Here is a 15,688-nt window from a genome sequence, read left to right as displayed (position 1 = left end):
GCATGCATCGACTTTTGATTAACTTGAATCTACTTCTTTTATTATAAAAAAAATAGATATGATTCTAATATAGATGAAATACCTGATTATCTTCATGTTTATTTGACCACAAAGTATCCACTGAGCGAAACTTGCGAAGTCCATGGTGCTCACCGGCAGAACCGTTGCCAGAAGACGATGAAGAAGAAGAAGGGACATCCACTAAATCCGTCATCCGATTGAGCATGATCCATATATTTTTTTGACGATCTCCTAACAGCTTGACACCCATGGTATGATTTGTTTTTTCATCATGAACAGTAATAGGCATGAAAACGGCCTCCAATTCAGAGAGATCCAATCCCAATTCTCTACGAGCATATTCACTCAGTTCCATATCGTGAGGAAGAATTGGATCTGTAAATGTTCTTGACCAAGGCACAGTGATGCGAAGATAATCACGATTAGCATCCTCATCTTTGTGCAATTCAATACCCTCCAATAACGACGGTTTGTAGGAAAGTTCAGTAGCCCATCTTAGTAACACCGCATCCGAGCTTGAAAGACAAGAAGCAAAAGAAGGAAGAATAATATCAGAAACAAAGGTTGATTTCGTACATAATAACAACAGGGCTAGTTTCTCCTGAAACTTGACAATGCGAAGAAGCTGGAGTCGGACAGAGAGCATGTCGGTGATCCCCCACGTGGAAATCTCATGATTATCAGCATAATGTTTAAATTCCTTGTACAGGGGGAGGATGGCATAGAATCGATCTTCATTTCGTGTTGCCCTTGAATTTAGCATCATATCTAAAAAAGATCTTTCTTTCAAAGGTTGATCAAAGATGGTAGGTCGACGTTCATTAAAGAAATCCAAGAGTGTTTTAGGTCGGCTTTGATGATGGATATTTTCATAACAAAACGAGAGGAACCACAACTTCATCTTCGTTCTTCTTCCAATGCTGCATTCACTGATCACCCAAGTACGATTCGCCCAATCCATCACGACATGCAGCAGGTACCGTAATCCACGAGCGAAATTGTCTTTCTCAGTTTCCGTCAGCCCCACTAGGCAAGGGCACATTTCGCAGTTTTCGATAAAATCATCGTTTTCATCATTGCCAACTGCAGCATCACCCATCTTGGTGACCCCTGAATTTTCATTGTCGGATTTGATTTGTAGATGTCCTTTTTCAGTTGTCACTTTGTTTTTATTTCCTTCTTGATAACCCCTCCGAGAATTTAACTTATATTTACGTATCATATTCGAAATGAGCCGTCTAAATCTGCTACCTTTTTCTGAACCTGCGGTAAAAAAAAAAAAAAAAATAAAATAAAATAAAATAAAAAATAAAAAATAAAAAAATAAAAATAAAAAAAGAAGAAGAAAGGTTATCTCCGATTGTTTTGGTAGCTAGTGAGCTTATTTTTTTTTCCTTACCATCTTGACTTTCCTTCCGTTCCTGAACATCATTATCCATTTTTTCCTTGTCATCTTGACTTTCTTTTTGTTCCTGAATATCATCATCCGTTTTTTTCATTCCACATTGCATGGACAAATGAACATACATTCTCTTTACATACTTGGAAACTGCATCCATACATTCATAATTATTCATGCTTTGTAAGAGATAGCTGATATGCAAATCAGGAACGGCAACAATCACCTCAGCTCGTGCGAAAATTTCGGACATACGATGAATAGTTTTTTTCTTGTTGTGGTCCAATTGATCGACTGAGATGGCGTCCACCCATAGATACTTAACCACACTCTCAGAGAAGCCATCATCATCATCAGCAACAGCAGCATTGTTACTATTATTACCTGAATCAACATCATCATGGATTTCGTCGTCCCTATCACCATGCCAAAGCAGCAGTTGTCCACACAAGAGAATCAAATCTGAAATGGCAAAACTGGTCACATGCGCATTGTAGTCTGGCGTGAGAGCAATTTGTTCATCGCATTCACCCCAACGATAACTGACGCAGGCGTAGCCATCAGTGAATTCAGCGTGATGCATGCTTTTCTTGACACAGACAAGTCTCTTGGACTTGACCGTGGCAATCATGTCCACAAGCATAAGGTCGAAAGCTGGATTGGGTTCAGAATTATGAGCTTTATGCGCCATACTTTCCTCGGAAGAGGATGAAAACAAATCATGATATATTACAGACGTAGTCTCCTCGGAAGAGGACCCATAGGAGATTACAGATGCACTATCCCCGGAAAAAGATATAGATGATTTCTCCTTGGACAAGGAACAAGATTTATCTCTCCCTCTATGAGTTGTAGGTGTACGTAGCGGTATATCGATATCTATTTGGGGCCCTAGCTTGCTGAAAGAGAAATTTCTAGTTTCATACTCTTTTTTGCTGATCATCTTGGATATATAGAAAGAAAAAAAAAAGAAAAATTGAAACCAGTAAAGTACAGAAAGAAACAGAAGGTAATTATTAAACTAAAAAAAAAAAAAAAAAAAAAAAAAAAAAAAAAAAAAAGAACGGAGACCAAGTGGCACAATATGAATATGCTGAAATACAAACCTTCGCTTATGTTGTATTACCTATAACTGAGGCATGACTTTACACAAAAGCCGAGACTGAATCGACCTATTCCTAATACGACATATCATCGTATAGAAAGAGAAAAGATGTTATAAAGGAAACAAACGAAAAAAAAAAGGGCGTATTCACTAGTAACTCAGTTATGTCAGTTACATCGTCACCGATCATCATCATACTGCAATCATAGTACTATTATCATCACCCACCCCTATTTCAATAATCTATCAATACTGGGGACAAAAAAAAAAAAAAAAAAAGATCCAGAGACATAAAATAGATTCCAAGGACAAAAAAAAAAATCCAACTTCAGAAAATAACCAAACATAAATATCCAGAAAAACAAATCTTTATTTGTAAAATGTGACATAAAAATAAACATCAAGAATCTACTGCTATAAAACATTGATTGATATATATATATATATATGTATAACCAGCATGCCAATATCAGAGAAATGCGTTTGTTAGTTGTAATCCTCATTGCGAGCGCCACCTTGAAAGATCCATGAGATACATCTTTCACAGTGACACCAAGCCAAACCAAAATCAACTTGAATCCCTGATGTTGTACAGTCCAGTCACCTTTATTGTCTTTCCAACTGCTGAGCATGTGATGAAGTGCCACTTTCCATTTTTCCCTTCCGAATGAATTGTTCAAATCGCCTGTAAATAGAAGAGAAAAAAAAATGAAAGATGGACGTAAGTGCAAGGATCCTCCACGCAATGATTTTCCATCCAAAAAATAAAGAAAAAAAGAAAAAAAAACCATCATATCAATGAGAGTAAATAACTGACCTTATGAGTACGGTTCATATTTACCAGTTTGTGCACAACACAGTCAAATGCATTCTTGTAAGTACTTGAACCGCGATTGTTTGGAATGAATCTTCGAGATTCTCACCCTAAAAAAAAAAAAAAAAAGAAAGAAACATATCAACATAAAACGGTGAACGACAGACACAACACTCATTCTTCATACCTTGTTTTTCTGTTGTTTCGAGTATGTATCGTCCTTACCATGACCTAATTCACTTGAGGATTCCTGTACGAAAGTAAATAAAAAAAAGTAAATCATAATGCCAATAGTTTTCTGACCAACTTACCTTTATGAACAGCTGACTTTCATTCAACCTTTTCTTTCTGGTAGAGACTTACAAAAAAATGTGCCATTGAGCGGAAGAATGGAAAGAGGAAAGAAAAAATAAAAAATTGAAAAATATGAAAATACAGCCCTTTTTATATCATCAGCGGCGTATTAACTCTATACCTAACTAAATTGATGCTGCCAAAAAGAAACCCATACATCTTACTACTGATTAAGTTGAACCTTCTTCTTTTATTATAAAAAAATAGATATGATTCTAATATAAATGGAACACCATCTCATCTTCATTTGACCACAGCGTATCTGAAGTATCCAGCTCATGAGATTCATGATGTTGTCCAGCAGAACCGTTGCCAGAGGGCGAAGCAGGAACATCCGTCCAATCCGTCATCCGGTTAAGCATGATCCATATGTTTTTTTCCAAATTGCCCAATAGTTTGACGCCTAGGGTATGATTCGTCCTTTCATCACTATGAACAGTGATTGGCAGGAAGGAGGTCACCAGTTCGGCGAGATCTAGTCCCAATTTGCCACGAGCGTTTTCAGTCAACTCAATATCATGAGCATGGATGGTATCGACATAATAGGTTCTCGACCGAGGCACGACGACGCGAAGATAATCACAGTTAGCATCCTCATCTTTGAGCAATTCGATTTCCTTCAACAACGTTGGTTTGTAACTAAGTTTAGTGGCCCAATCCAGAATATGTTCTTCAGCACCTGAATTACACGAAGCAAAAGAAGGGAGAATGATATCAGAAACAAAGGATGATTGCGTGCATAACAACAAGATGGCGAGCTTCTCTTGAAATTGGACAATACGAAGCAATTGCAATCGGACAGAGAGTTGATCGTTGATACCCCACGTGGAAATCTCATGATTATCAGCAAAATGTTTGAATTGTTTGTAGAGTGGAAGAACGGCATAGAATCGATCTTCATTCCGTGTCGCTTTCGAATACATCATCATATCCAAAAACGATCTTTCTTTCAAAGGTCGATCAAAAATGGTAGGCCGGCGTTCATTAAATAAATCCAGGAGTTTGGTAGGTTGGTTGTCAAGGTTAACACTGCTACAGGCGGAGAGGAAACATAGCTTCATCTTACTTCTACGTCCAATACTGTACTCACTAATCACCCATACGCGATTGGCCCAATCCATGACCAAATATACCAAGAACTTGAATGCTCGATCGTAACTTTCTTTTTCCTTTTCCGTCATCCCAACAAAACAAAGGCAACCATCTCTTTTTTTGTTTTTATCATCAGTGTCACTATTGTTTCCTTTGAAAGTGGATGATGTTTTATTGTCAACATTAGAGTTGTCCGAGCTAGTTTGATCATCATTCCCTTGAACGCCTGTCCTTTTGTCGTCCGATTTGGCTGGTATAAACTCGCCGTTGCCAGCAAGGAGATCCTTCATGCTTTTTTCGGTTGTCATGTTGTTTCCATGTTCTTTATGACCACCTCTCCAAAATGCTAAACCTGATTGACGTACAGCATCTTTAATGAATTGTCTAAACCCCCTGTGTTTGTGTAAACCTGTCACTTTAGCAAAAAAAAAAAAAAAAAAAAAAAAAAAAAAAAAAGGTTAAATCGGTGATACAAGTCTATTCATTTTAATCCATACCATCTGGACCTCTTTTTCGTTCCCAAAAATTAACTTTTTCTTGATCATCAGCGACATCGTAGTCATCCTCATCATGGTTTTCTTTCTTCCTACATTGCCATGTAATATGACTGTATATCTTCTTTCCGTACTTGGAGATGGTAGATATAGATTCAGCATACGTCGGTGAATTCAAGAGATAACTAATATGTAAATCAGGAACAGCAACAATCACTTCAGCTCGAGCGTAAATTCCAGACATTTGGTTAATAGTTTTTTTCTTGTTGACATGGTCCATTTGGTCCACGGAGATAGCATCCACCCATAAATACTTCACCACGCTACGAATGAAATCATCATCAATGTAGTCATCATCATCCCAATCATCACCACGCCAATTCAGTATTTGTCTACACAAAGTAATCAAATCTGGAATGGCAAAACTAGTCACATGCGCGTTGTAATCTGGCGTAAGGGCAATTTGTTCACTGCATTCTCCCCATCGATAGCTGACACAGGCGTATTTATAAAAGATACCAGCGTCATACATATTTTTCTTCACACAAACGAGTCGTTGGGACTTGACCGTAGCAATCATGTCCACAAGTGTAAGATGGAACACCTGAACAGGGGCAGCACCGAGAACAGGATCAAGCGTTATTGGCACAATAACAGAATCGGATGATTTTGGCTGAGGGATGATGAAAGGTCTTGGTATCTCAATATCGATCTGAGGTCCAAGATTGTTCAGTGAAGGATTGTCATTTTCTTCTTGGTCTTTCATCTTGTATTAAAAATAAAATAAAAGAAAAAGTGATGATGAATGAAAAAATAAAAAATAGAAAAATAGAAAACAATAATAAAAAAAAAAAACTGACGTGTGGTGGTACAAATTGAAGTAGCTAAATCACAAGCCTTCATTGATGTTGTACTACCTTGTAATTAAGGCATAAGTTTACACAAAAGTATTGTGTTTGCAATGGATGATTACTATGAAGTATCTGACTATGAAATCTTTTTATTCATCAAATCTTTTCCTTTAACCATTCCATCTTATTTTTACACTTATCTATTTTTATTATCGTACAGTTTCATCCGTCTTAGCAGTTTCATCCGTTTTATTTTCCCATTGAACTTGCCACATGAACTAGTTTCGTCCGTTATTACTTTTCCATTGTCCTTACATTTTCATCACACACACTAGCTTCATCCTTTCTTCCTTTCCATCATCCATTTTCATACTTTTGATGAGTAATCATTGAACATATCTTTTAGTATAAATAATCATCAACTATTTTATTAGTTTATTTTATCAATCTCAACTTATATTTTTTAACAAACAAATAAAAGATTTATTTTATAAATCATAACATTGTTCGCCACTCTTAAAAAAACAATCATCTTGAACTTTAACTTTATTTTATTACTATCAAGCAAACGTCAAGCCTTTATATTCAAGTTACTTTATCGATCATTGTCAAGAGTGATCACATATTCGAGGGACATCATATTTTATTATTTTTATTCTAATTAACAAGGATACCGTTATTATAACAGTATCATCAAAGCTTACCAATAAATCAGTCATATGTTAACAAAAAAAAAATAAATCTTAACACTTGATATTGATATAACGAGTTCCTAGTATGACCTATCAAATAGAAAGGGAAAACATACACTCGAAATCAAATAAATGAAAAAAAAGGAGAGAAAGATTCACTAACAAGGCGGCTACATCATTATAAATGATCCGGCGCCGTTGTTCTCATGTATGAAGGCAAACGCGTTCGAATGCCGATGTATCTTGAAAAAAAATCGGATGGTCGATCGAACCAAAAAGGAAAAAAATAGAATACTGTTGAGATCTTCTGACACCAATTCGGAGAGAGTTTCCCTCTTGCATTAATGACTTACATCAAATCATTTTTATTGCTTTTTTGTTCTATTTAACTAGAACTGATGGTCACTACATATTAATCATCGCTTTTATCGTTAATATAATGGTATTATCCATACGCTAAGAAGGCAAAAAAAAAAAAACTTAATATTGGACAGTTGAAGATCTAACGGTTTTCACACATCAGTGCTACGAGTTTAGAAAAAAAAAAACAAATGTATCCAGAAAAACGAATATTCCTTTCAGGTTTTTTCCCATAATGTATCATTCTTTCCTTTGGCAATAATCAGATGGTGGATAGTTCATAACGCTTTATTTATTAGTAAAATGTGAAATAATAAAAAAAGATCTAGAATCTACGACTATAAAACACAAATATATATAAACCACTTGCCAATATCGGATAGATGCTACTTGTAGTTGTAAGTGTCATTGCGTGTGCCACCCTTGAGAGATCCATGAGATACACCTTTCACAGTTTCACCGAGCCCAAATCATCTTGAATCCCTGATGTTGTACAGCCTAGTCATCTTTATTCCTGCATTTTTTGTCTTTCCAACTGATGAGCATGTGATGGAGTGCCACTTTCCATTTTTTCCTTCCGAATGAATTGTTCAAAACATCTATAAAGAGAAGAGAAATAGAAGTAAAAACTGGACATCAGTATAAGTATCCCACGCAACGATTTTCCATCCAAAAAAGAAAAAAATAAAAAATAAAAAAAAAACCCATCATATCAATGAGAGTAAATAACTGACCTTATGAGTACGGTTCATATTTACCAGTTTGTGCATAACACAGTCAAATGCATTCTTGTAAGTACTTGAACCGCGATTGTTTGGAATGAACCTTCGAGATTCTCACTCTAAAAAAAGGCAAGAAACATATCAACATAAAACGGTGAATGACAGAAACAATTGCCATTCTTCGTACCTTGTTTTTCTGTTGTTTTCAGTATGTATCGTGCTTACCATGACCCAGTTCACTTGAGGATTCCTGTATGAAGGTAAATAAAAAAAAATAAATCATAATGCCAATAGTTTTCTGACCAGCTTACCTTTATGAATAGCTGACTTTCATTCACCCTTTTCTTTTTGGTGGAGACTTACAAAAAAAAATGTGCGATTGAGCGGAAGAATGGAAAGAGGAAAGAAAAATAAAAAAATTGAAAAATATGAAAAAATATAGCCCTTTTTATATCATCAGCGGCGTATTAACTCTAACCTAACTAAATTGATGCTGCCAAAAAGAAACCCCATACATCTTACTACTGATTAACTTGAACCTACTTCTTTTATTATCAAAAAAAATAGATATGATTCTAATATAGATGAAATACCTGATCATCTTGATGTTTATTTGACCACAACGCATCCAGCGAGCGCAAGCTGTGAAGTTCATGATGCTGACCAGCAGAACCATTACTTGAAGGCGAAGAAGGAGGGACATCCACTAAATCCATCATCCGATTGAGCATGATCCATATGTTTTTTTCACGGCACCCTAACAACTTGACACCCATGGTATGATTTGTTTTTTCATCATGAATGGTAATAGGCATGAAAACGGCCTCCAGTTCAGAGAGCTTCAACCCCAATTCTTCGCGAGCATATTCCGTCAATTCAATATCATGAGAAAGGATTGGATCTGTAAATGTTCTTGACCAAGGCACAGTGATGCGGAGATAATCATGATCCTCATCCTTGAGCAATTCAATATCCTGTAACAACGATGGTTTGTAGGAAAGTTCAGTAGCCCATCTTAGTAACACGGCATCCGAGCTTGAAAGACAGGAAGCAAAAGAAGGAAGAATGATATCAGAAACAAAGGATGATCGTGTGCAGAGAAGCAAGAGGGCCAGTTTCTCTTCAAACTTGACAATGCGAAGAAGCTGGAGCCGAACAGAGAGCATATCAGTGATACCCCACGTAGAAATGTCGTGATCATCAGCTATACGTTTAAATTCCTTGTACAGAGGGAGGATGGCATAGAATCGATCTTCATTGCGCATCGTTCTTGAATTCAACATCATATCTAAAAAAGATCTTTCTTTCAAAGGTTGATCAAAGATGGTAGGTCGACGTTCATTAAATAAATCCAAGAGTTGTTTAGGTCGGTTTTGATGATGGATATTTTCATAACAAAACGAGAGAAACCATAACTTCATCTTCGTTCTTCTTCCAATGCTGCATTCGCTAATCACCCATGTTCGATTGGCCCATTCCATGACAAGATGCACCAGATACCGCAATCCACGAGCGAAATTGTCTTTTTCTGTTTGCGTCAGCCCCGCAAGACAAGGGCACACTTTACAATTTTCGATACCGTCATCGTCTTCATTTCCTTCAGTAGTCACTGTGCCACTACCATCATTGTCAACTGCGGCATAAAAAAAAAAAAAAAAAAAAAAAAAAAAAGAGAGAGAGAAAGATTACTCTTGATTAGGTTAGTAGTTGACGGGCTTTTTTTTTTTTTTTTTTGCCTTACCATTTTGACTTTCTTTTTGTTCCTGAATATCATCATCCATTTTCTTCATTCCACATTGCATAGACAAATGAACATAGATTCTCTTTACGTATTTGGAAACTGCATCCATACATTCATAATTATTCATGCTTTGTAAGAGGTAACTGATATGCAAATCAGGAACAGCAACAACCACTTCAGCTCGTGCGAAAATTTCGGACATACGATGAATAGTCTTTTTCTTGTTGATGTGATCCAATTGATTCACTGAGATAGCATCCACCCATAAATATTTAACCGCACTCTTAGAGAAGTCATCGTCATCATTATTATTGTCATCATCATCATTACTTGAATCATCATCATCATCATCATCATCATCGTCGTCTTTATCGCCATGCCAAAGCAGTATTTGTCCACACAAGAGAATTAAATCTGAAATGGCAAAACTAGTTACACGGGCATTATAATCTGGCGTGAAGGCAATTTGTTCATCGCATTCACCCCAACGGTAGCTGACGCAGGCGTATCTGTAAGAGGAATCATACATGTTTTTCTTAACACAAACCAGTCGCTTGGACCTCACCGTAGCAATCATGTCCACAAGCATAAGGTCGAGGACTGGACCGGGTTTTGAAAAATTATGGGATGTATAAAACTTTGTCGATCTACGTTTCCCTTTGCACAAGGGCAGAGGTATGCTCTTTTTTCTAGATTCAGGTATAATCTTCTTGGGGAAGGATGTAGGTGGATTTTTCTCGAGGAAGGATGCAATTGTGCTCTCCTTGGGGAAGGATGCAGGTGGATTTTTTTCATGGAGGAAGGATGCAACTGTACTCTCCTTGGGGGAAGGTGCAGTTATGCTCTCCTCGGAGGAAGATAAACTGTGGTGGAGATATAGAGGTTCCGTGCCCTTGCAGTAATGTGCATTTGTAGACTTGTTAGAAAATGTAGATCTACGCTTTCTGGGGAAAGATGAAGATGCACGTCTTGGTATATCGATATCGATCTGGGGTCCTAGCTTGCCAGAAGAGGGAATTTTAGCTTCATTCTCTTTTTTGTTGATCATATTGGATAAAAGAAAAAAAAAAAAATAAGAAAAAAAAAGGCGGAAAGAAATAGAAGATGATTCTTAAATTAAAAAAAGAACATGGAGGTGGTGGTACAAAATGGAAGTTACTAAAACACAAGCCTTCGCTGATGTTGTATTACCTAAAATTGTATATACGACTTTAACAGAAGATCAAGAGGTTCAATCGGCATATTCCGAATATGACATCTCATCAAATAAGGAGAAACAAATAAAGAAAAGAAAGTATAATAAGTCAATTATATCAATTATACATCATCCGTCATCATATTGCCATCAATGAACTGTGATCATGATCTATCCGGAGACAAAAAAAGAAAAAGGGAATTCTTACCCCCCTCATTCGATTTGCTTTTGACAACCCCTGGGTAGAAATTATCCAATAAAATAAACTAATATCGCTCTTTTTTTTTTTTTTTTCTGTTTTCGATAAAATCCATGTCATCCACCAGTTGTATACTTTTACAACTCATTCAAAAGTAATCATCATCGTACCACGTTCGGACCGAATATAGACGAAATCATTCTCCTTGACATGCCTGAATGGCATTTCTACTTTACCTCGCCATTTATAGAATAAAATAAAAAACAAGTGTCTTTTTCATCATATCTCACCCAATACTGAACATTATCCGATCATATTACCACCATTAGATTCCTCTCACGAAAATACACTAACAATAGTAATAGCTTTTCATTGGTCAGCTTGCTCCGTAGCGAGCAATTCGATGCGTAAGCGTCTTGATATCATGCTGTCATGGGACGTGTGCCACTTTATATTTTTGTAACTCACTCAAAAATCATCATCATTGTATCAAATTTGGAGTAAAGATACATAATTAAATTAACTTTCATTTGTACTAATAACACTTTATATATTACCTCACAATTTACAGAGTAAAATAAAAAAATAAAGGTCAATGTCGTCATTTCTCATTCACTAGTTGACCATCAGCCAATCAAATGACGATCATTGGATTCCTCTCAAAAAAGTAGTTTAATGTCATTTCATTTTATTTTATCCATTATTCTTACATCTAATGTGCAATCATCACCAAAAGCATTTCATTGATTTTTCCAAAAATTGCCTGATGACCCCTCGAGAATTTATTTTTACAGCCAAAGTTTGGCTGAGGAATTTGAAAATTTTGGCTGTAAAATCAAAAAAAAAAAAAAAAAAAAAAAAAAAAAAAAAAAAAAAAAAACGCTGGGCTCTAAGGCACAACTGTATCAACCCCATCTAGAATGTAAAAAAGGTGATGCAAAAAGGATAATTGAATATCATAAAAATAAAGCACCCAAAGAGGAAAAATACGAAAGAGATCAACTAGATCAAGAAACATCGACAAGAAGACAAACAGCAAGTGAGAAGACTCCAGAGAAGGATGGTATTCTGTCACGCACAACCAGCGAACAGAAAAAAAAAAAAAAAAAAAGGAAGGCATCAACAAGGAAATAGGCACAGAAAAGTATATGAATATAGAAAATTAAGTAAGAGTTTTTAAATCATTTTATTTTATTCAATCACTTTGAAACAATCATTCTATTAAATCAAGTGTTTTATTAACCAAATTAATCATTCATTATAAAATAAAATAAAAAATCTATTTTGAAGAGATCAGATATAGCTTTAATGATTGCGGCTCAATTTTAGGGGAGCATCTTTGATAAAGAATAATGAGGCGGATTGCGAAAAATGGGAAGATAAAAAAAAAAAAAAAAAACGCACTACAATCTTTCCTTTTCCTCCTTCCGTTTGTTAATTTATTATTATTATTATTATTGTTATTGTTACTACTTAGTCTTTTTATTTCTATAGGAGGTGAACGTTCTTTCCATTAGTTCATCATTACCTCTTATTACTACAATATATATTACACATGTCCTTTGTGGGTGATGCTATTGAGCGACAAAATAACAGTAGTTTGGACAGTCTTGAAGCCACCATGATATCAAATAGCAACAATGGCAACAATAACAACAATCTAGATACACACGACAAAAAACGTAGTTTAGATGAAAGAATGGACAATAAGGAGCATCGTTATTCCCAGCTTCCCAATATACCTGTTGCAATGCGTTATCCTTCCGTTATCTCTTCCGTGAAACAGTATAGGGTGGAAGATCAACAACAACATCTCAAACAACCTTTTGTATCTGAATCTTTTATTCCCATGATGCCCAACATTGGAAAACCACCTAGAAAACGACGAAGACCACCATTCTCTTATTCATCCTTGATTGCTCAAGCTATTTTAGAGGCAGAAAATGAAAGAATGACTCTACGTGAAATCTATCAATGGATTGTCGATAAGTATCCAGCTCTATATAGTGCAAATGATGTTGGTTGGCAGGTAAAAAAAATAAACAAATCGATGGAAAAAAAAATATATATGCAAAGATAGTATCAGATAAGAAGATTCTATATTTGTATGTATATATATGTGTGTGTGTGTTACGAAGGACAATCTAAAGTTATTCAATACTAATTCAATCTTTTTTTTTTTTTTTTTTTTTTTGGGCTGATATCATGGATGATGCTATAGAATACAATACGGCATAATCTCTCACTTAATCGATGCTTTAGGAAATTACCAAAGTCTGTACTGGGTGATGGTACAAAAGGGAAAGGAGGTTATTGGACTATTGACCCAAATCATATGGCGAAATTCAAAAATGGTGCTTTTGCAAGAGGAAGTTCATCTACATTACGAAGAAAATCAAACACGGAAGAGGTTTTGGAGGATAGCAACGTTCCAGATGAACGACAAGAACAAACAAAATCACAAGAAACATCACAGAAACCATCGATAGATTTACCTTCAAAAACAGTACAACCATCATTGATGAATTCACCTTTAACACCGGGATTACAACAATTACCATCACCATTGGTATCATCTACATCATCGTCATCTATGTATCACCCATCCCCTCTTACATCACCGACACAACTTCGGCATCATTCATTACAACACAAACATATGATCAATCAATTTCCAGTAAAACAGTCATCTATATCTCCAAAACCATCGATCTCCTCACCGTCATCATCAATATCATCATCATCAGTTCAACCTATGTCCCCAGTTCAGCCTCCAAAACAGCCGTTACACCCATTAAAACTGCAAACATTATTATCGCCTTCATCATCTGCATCATCAACATCAACATCACCTTCATCCATGACCTCTAACAGTTGTAGTTCTTCCCCAAGTTTATTACTTCCTTCTTCCACTGCCATGAACATCCACAATCTTTTGAATTGATTTCAATTATTTTTTTTTTTAGTTCTCTCCTATATATTTCCTTTTTATAATATAGAACTGATTCTACATTCTGTATATATCTTATTTTCTATTTGTTTTCTTATTAGTTCCTATTGTCAATAAAATCTATATTCTCATCAGAAAAGCAAACATAGTTTTTTTAATCATTTTTTTTCCTGCTTGCTAAGTTTTTTTATCATTCACGTGGTGATTTGAACTCAGTGGCATCATCTTTTTTTTTTTCTTCTTTCCCTCTTTTTCCACCTTTTTTTTTTTTCTTTGTTGTCGTCCTTTTTTTTTTTTTTTTGAAGAGTAGCCAAAGAAGGACATGAGCTCAGGAAAGGATGGCATTGTTCCTTTTGAACAATACAAACTTCCTCCGGTTGGCCATGCTATCTCTGGAGCTGTAGCCAGTATTCTTAGTAATATGATTATCTATCCCATTGACATGTAAGTGAACTTGATAAATAATAATAAGAAAAAAAAACTAACATATTCTTCTATCTAGATCAACCACTCGACTACAATTAGAACAAAAGAAGGAAGGACATTCTAAAGGATTGGTATCGATGATGAGACAGATCTATCAAGAAGGAGGCATAGAAGGATTGTATAGGGGACTTGGGGCAGATAATGTGGCCACGGTACTGTCCAGCTTTATCTATTTTTATTGCTACACGGCACTTCGGAATATGCAAGAAAAATTCAATACATCCATGGGTAAATCGACGGCTACATTGAATATTTATCAAGAATTGTTTTTAGGGGCCGAGGCGGCATTGATTTCCCGTTTCTTCACTTCTCCCGTTTCCAATATCACCACTCGTTTACAAACAAGTCAACAAGTCTCCTTTATGGATGTTGTCAAGGATATTTATAATGAAAAAAAGATAACAGGTTTTTGGACAGGTAAAATATATTATTGAAAAACAGCATATATTTATTCTTTTTTTTTTATTTTTTAGGATACCGAGCATCCATTATTTTGGTTTCTAATCCATCCATCACTTATTTTGTTTTTGAACAATTGAAATCTTTTTATTTACGAACTCATAACAAGACTACTTTGACGAGTGTACAAACATTCTTATTCTCAGCCTTGGCGAAAAGTATGGCAACCATGATCACTTATCCTTTTATCTTTGTTCGTGCCAATATGATCGGATCTAAAAAGGGAGAACAGGATCAAAGCATGATGACTTTATTCAAACAAGTCATTGAGAAAGAAGGTATCACTGGTATTTACAAGGTAATAATAATAATAATAATAAAAGGTATGGAGACTAAATATCTTGTGTTTTATTAGGGAATGAAGGCACAAATCATCAAGGGTTTCTTCAATAGTGGGATCCTCTTTATGATCAAGGATTATGTCGCGACTTATTTGGCTTTTGTATTTTACGCTTCCTACAAATTGAAAATGAAAAGACGTATCATTCAATGAGGTATAGACATGATGATTTCTTTTTTTATTATTAGTTATATTTTTTGTTAGTGTAGATATGTATTCATCTTTTTTTTTTTTTATTAATAAACTTTCTGGTGCTCATTTTGATGTGGCATATTGATGTGATTGTTTGAAAATGAATGGTACAATGGATTACCATTTGAGGAAATGAATTGAAACAGTCGGAATGCAAAATGGCTACGCGAACATGTGTGTGTGTTCTTCTCGTTTATAAAAGAAGGGCCCATGTCTTTTTCT

At 35.5% G+C, this 15,688-nt stretch overlaps 4 protein-coding genes across 4 annotated transcripts; 2 read left to right on the top strand and 2 right to left on the bottom strand.

Moving 5' to 3' along the window:
* Positions 1 to 64: 64 nt before the first annotated feature.
* On the bottom strand, positions 65 to 3,717 carry BX664DRAFT_389169 (uncharacterized protein; the record flags this gene model as incomplete). Its single annotated transcript, XM_051549522.1, has 8 exons — positions 65 to 1,284; positions 1,421 to 2,355; positions 2,547 to 2,598; positions 2,866 to 2,939; positions 2,982 to 3,185; positions 3,367 to 3,449; positions 3,527 to 3,589; positions 3,703 to 3,717. 8 exons carry the CDS (start codon positions 3,715 to 3,717, stop codon positions 65 to 67), a joined length of 2,646 nt encoding a protein of 881 aa, XP_051396304.1.
* A 191-nt stretch (positions 3,718 to 3,908) lies between these two features.
* BX664DRAFT_369197 (uncharacterized protein) lies at positions 3,909 to 6,135 on the bottom strand (the record flags this gene model as incomplete). Its single annotated transcript, XM_051548604.1, has 2 exons — positions 5,283 to 6,135; positions 3,909 to 5,200 (listed from the first exon to the last, which is right to left on the bottom strand). The coding sequence occupies exons 1-2, from the start codon at positions 6,043 to 6,045 to the stop codon at positions 3,909 to 3,911; spliced, it is 2,055 nt and encodes a 684-aa protein (XP_051396303.1). The 5' UTR covers positions 6,046 to 6,135.
* A 6,331-nt stretch (positions 6,136 to 12,466) lies between these two features.
* Positions 12,467 to 14,120, top strand: BX664DRAFT_286936 (fork head domain-containing protein). Its single transcript, XM_051541726.1, has 2 exons — positions 12,467 to 13,068; positions 13,261 to 14,120. Exons 1-2 carry the CDS (start codon positions 12,595 to 12,597, stop codon positions 13,981 to 13,983), a joined length of 1,197 nt encoding a protein of 398 aa, XP_051396302.1. The 5' UTR covers positions 12,467 to 12,594; the 3' UTR covers positions 13,984 to 14,120.
* A 170-nt stretch (positions 14,121 to 14,290) lies between these two features.
* Positions 14,291 to 15,487, top strand: BX664DRAFT_303602 (mitochondrial carrier domain-containing protein). Its single transcript, XM_051542489.1, has 4 exons — positions 14,291 to 14,433; positions 14,492 to 14,892; positions 14,949 to 15,232; positions 15,290 to 15,487. The coding sequence occupies exons 1-4, from the start codon at positions 14,312 to 14,314 to the stop codon at positions 15,425 to 15,427; spliced, it is 945 nt and encodes a 314-aa protein (XP_051396301.1). The 5' UTR covers positions 14,291 to 14,311; the 3' UTR covers positions 15,428 to 15,487.
* Positions 15,488 to 15,688: the final 201 nt, after the last annotated feature.

Source organism: Halteromyces radiatus (assembly GCF_025201355.1).
Source record: "Halteromyces radiatus strain CBS 162.75 chromosome Unknown BX664scaffold_10, whole genome shotgun sequence".
In the NCBI taxonomy this organism is placed as follows: Eukaryota; Fungi; Mucoromycota; class Mucoromycetes; order Mucorales; family Cunninghamellaceae; genus Halteromyces; species Halteromyces radiatus.
Note: the sequence above shows the minus strand (reverse complement) of the source record. Positions and strands in the feature narration are given on the sequence as shown.